General features: G+C 49.4%; 1 protein-coding gene across 1 annotated transcript; it reads right to left on the reverse strand.

Moving 5' to 3' along the window:
* Window positions 1–1,149: 1,149 nt before the first annotated feature.
* Window positions 1,150–3,093, reverse strand: LOC100164679 (leucine-rich repeat-containing protein 24-like). The gene has a single exon (XM_001951057.5). It carries the CDS (start codon window positions 3,091–3,093, stop codon window positions 1,150–1,152), a length of 1,944 nt encoding a protein of 647 aa, XP_001951092.3.
* Between the last annotated feature and the right edge of the window lie 807 nt (window positions 3,094–3,900).

The following is a 3,900-nucleotide window of genomic DNA, read 5'->3' on the forward strand; positions in this document are numbered from 1 at the left end:
GTATTATCTGTACCAAAGCGCGTTCGTGTAAATGTTTGATATATATTGTCTTGTACACATATTATATAGGTAGATTCCCTATTATTATTATAATCGGACGATTTAAGCTCGAATATTCAATATACTACGTTAAAATGTGACAGCATCACAATAATAGGGTTTCGTACCGTGTTTACAATGTTTTTGCTATTATTATTATTATTAATTATCTAATACGCCAATATGCATATCATTTATTATACCTATAATCTATCTATAAATTATATTATTTTATAATTCGATTGCTTTCGAACGGAACGGCTCTGTTACGCCTGCAGTCCCAAACTATTCCATCATTATAACCTGATTAATTTATAATTGTGGTCCGACACGACATCACAGGGGTACTTCTTCAATATCTCGGTGGACTGCTTGTAAAGGTTCTAATTAAACAATATAATATAATTATGATTTATGAATAAATAAATGCAGACTTAAAAAAAAACACACGTTGTTTATTTCACTATATTATGCATAATACGTTTCCCGTTTACTATAATAATATTATATATTATATTATTATATAATATAGTTATATAATTATTAAACTCCATCAAATTTTACATAATTTTTATGACATTTTATAAAGGTAATAATAATATTAATATCCTCCTATTCTTCTTCATCATCACCGGTTTGGCTCCATCGTTTTGGCCATAGGATCTGCTGTTTTGCTAGCATATTATAAATATAATCTTCTCCTTAATCGAAGGTGTAGCATTGTTTCTCTAGCGATCTACTGAAGTGGTTTTAAGAGAATATATTACGGATTTCTTTATAGCTATCAGACAATTTTTAAAATTATTATTCTTGCTTTCGTAGAGTCCTGTATTAATTTTAACAATAGTAATAATAATAATAATAATAATGGTATTAATAATTATCATACCCGCAACGCTACGTTATAAATTATAATACAATGCTTAATTTATTATATAATTATTGATATTGCTTAAGTAAAAAACACCGTGTCGCGAAACAAACTCGTATCCGGTCGAGCCACTGAGAACACAATAATAATTATTATGGCTTTTCGCGAACAAATAATAATACAATGATATAATATATGAATAAAAACAATATAGCTTTTTGGTGTGCCGTTAGCTATTATTACAGCGCGATGGAGTCGTCTTTGTCGGCGCCGTCTTCGTCGCCCGACCGGAACGGCAACGGAGGGCTAATAATGGGTGCGACGCCGCCAACATCGCCACCGCCAACGTCGTCGTCCGGGTCCTCCACAACGATAGTCGGTGGCGGTGCGGCGGCGGCAGGGATGCCAATTGTCCCGGGCCCCGTGGTCGTCGTCGGATACCCCCCCTGCGCGGTGGTGCGCACCACCTGTACGGTGTCATCGTAAGCGGTCAACACGGCCGCCCGTCGGCGCTGTCTCCGGAGCGTGGCCCCGGCACCGCCACAGCGGCTCCCGGCCACGGCCTCGGCGGTGGTCGCGTAATACGCACCCAGACACTCGATGCCGCACTGCACCGGTATCTGTATGGAAACGTAACCGGTGGCTGGCGGACATTCGGCCCAAACGATCTGCTCGAAATCGATCTCCCATCCGGTGCGTTTCACGTCGCTCACCACGTCTGGATTGCTCTCGGCCGTCGCGACGGTGGTGTCCTCGGCCCCATCCAGCCCCGTCGCTGTTACCGTCACTAAGGTGGCAGTCGTCCGCGCCGATGCCGGACGGTGGGCCGAGGGTACCGAGAGCTCCTTATCGGCTGTCGTACTGACGGTCCGATAACCGTCGGCCGCGGGTGCGGTGGGTCTTCGCTTGCAGGTGGACGAAGAGTCGCCGGCTCGGACGCCGGTGCTGGAGCGTTTCACCCGCCTGCACCTGATTGCCACTAGTACGGCGGCCGCAGCCGACAGCGCCACCGAGCCGGCCGCTAAACAGCCGACGTACAGGAGTGGTCGGCCGTCCCCGCTGGTCCCCCCACCGCTACCGGCCGTGGCCGACGACGACTGAGACGGTGCGGATCGGTCGTCGACGGTGCCCGCGGCCAGGAACGGTCGTCCGGGCCGAACGGTGACTGTAAAGTTGACGCGAGCCCTGCCCGCCCGGTTCTCGGCCACGCAGGCGTACGAACCGGCATCAGTCACGCTCGCGTTGTACACGTACAGTTCAGCGGTCGTGTTTCCATCCACGGTGATGAGCTCAGACGCGTTGTGCCGGTACACGGGTACGCCGCCGTACAGCCACTCGACCGTGGCCGCTGGGATGGCGGCCACCAGGCACCGGAACGAAACGTTGACGCCTTCGACCACGTCCTGCACAGGTTGCGTGGCTGGGTACGCGGCCGGCGCGCACGCCAGTTCGGCCACCGATACTCGGCGCACTGGCACATCGGCGTAAGCGGCCGGACCCGAGCACACGGGCTCTTCGGTGACCGGCACCCGCGAGGCGGTCAGCCACCGGTGCATGTCAACCATGCGGCAGTCGCACTGCCAGTCGTTGCGGTGCAGGTCGACACCGTGTAACCGGGCGGGCAGCGTATTCGGCCCGGGAACGTGTGTTAACAGGTTGTCGTCCAGCCTGAGCCAGTCGAGGCCGCTGAGGTCATCGAACGCGCCGGCTGCGACGGCGGTCAGCCCACAGCCGCTCAGGTCGAGCGCGGTCAGCTGGCCGAGGTGCCGGAACGCCCTGGCCGGCAAGTCGCCGATCGGGTTGCCGCTCAGGCTGAGCTTCATCAGGGACGGACATTCGGCGAATGCGCCGGTCGGCACCTGCCGCAGACAGTTACCGGACAGGTCTAGGTCCACCAGGTTAGTCAGGCCCCTGAACGCTCGGTCATGCACGTAGTACACGTTGCAACGGGAAGCGTGGATGCGCTGCAGGTTGGACAGACCGGCCGCGGCGAACGTGTCGTGTGGTAGCCCGGCCGCAGACAGATCGTTGTCCGATATGTCCAGCACTTGCGTGGCCGGGTCGATGCCTAGAGCCAACGTCACGCTCGTCACCTTCTTGTCCACGCATTCGACCGTTTGCTTGCCGTTTTTCCACTTGCACGCGCACCCCGCTGGACATCCCGGCGACGACGAGATGGTCATCGTTGTCATCGTCGTCGTCATCATCATCATCATCATCATCGCCGTCGTCGTCGTCGACGTCGATAGAACCATTACCGCTGCGTGCCAACACTCATATTGCGCATCCAGTCTTCATCGTCATCGTCAGGACCAACCTGCAACAGATAAGTTCAAAATTGTGATAAGTTTTATCATATACCAATATACCATTAACTATATTAGCGTATTATAAATTATGTTATTCACTCATGTGTATAATATATTACCCTATATACGGGCGTGGAGTGTTTTAAAACCCCGACCACCATCACCACCACCATCATCGACGATTTAGCCTAGGTACTTTTTTATAATATATATTCCCACGGTATTTTCAGTTGAGGTATAGAATAACATTTATACGATTATAACGACCTTTGATCCTCGTGATGGCAGCCATCGATGCGGCTATAATGAGATTGCGGAACCAGCGTTAATCTTACTAAATGTACATACCAAATGACTTTTGGAAAATTGATTAGGTACTACATATCTTGCAACCGGCTACACACTCCCTATCGGTAGAATTAAATCGCACATTCGAGCATGACGTTACGAAATGGTGTGTCGTAAGTCTTCCACGCACCCATTTCACCTCCGACGTAAACATATTCACCTTTTACACTTGTTATACTATAATTTTCTTTATTTTTCAAATACTCTGACCAATAATTCGCCAACCCTAATACTTTATGTATTACACAGATGGGCCACTCTCACAATTACCAACATTCTGCCTAATACGTTGCTCAATACTTTTTAAACATTTTTTTTGTGTGATCAATTTAC

This window comes from Acyrthosiphon pisum, chromosome A1, assembly GCF_005508785.2.
Source record: "Acyrthosiphon pisum isolate AL4f chromosome A1, pea_aphid_22Mar2018_4r6ur, whole genome shotgun sequence".
NCBI classification, from domain to species: domain Eukaryota; kingdom Metazoa; phylum Arthropoda; class Insecta; order Hemiptera; family Aphididae; genus Acyrthosiphon; species Acyrthosiphon pisum.

Excerpts from the sequence above, each read along its gene's own strand:
- LOC100164679 (XM_001951057.5), bottom strand. The coding sequence starts at position 3,093 with ATGACCATCTCGTCGTCGCCGGGATGTCCAGCGGGGTGCGCGTGCAAG.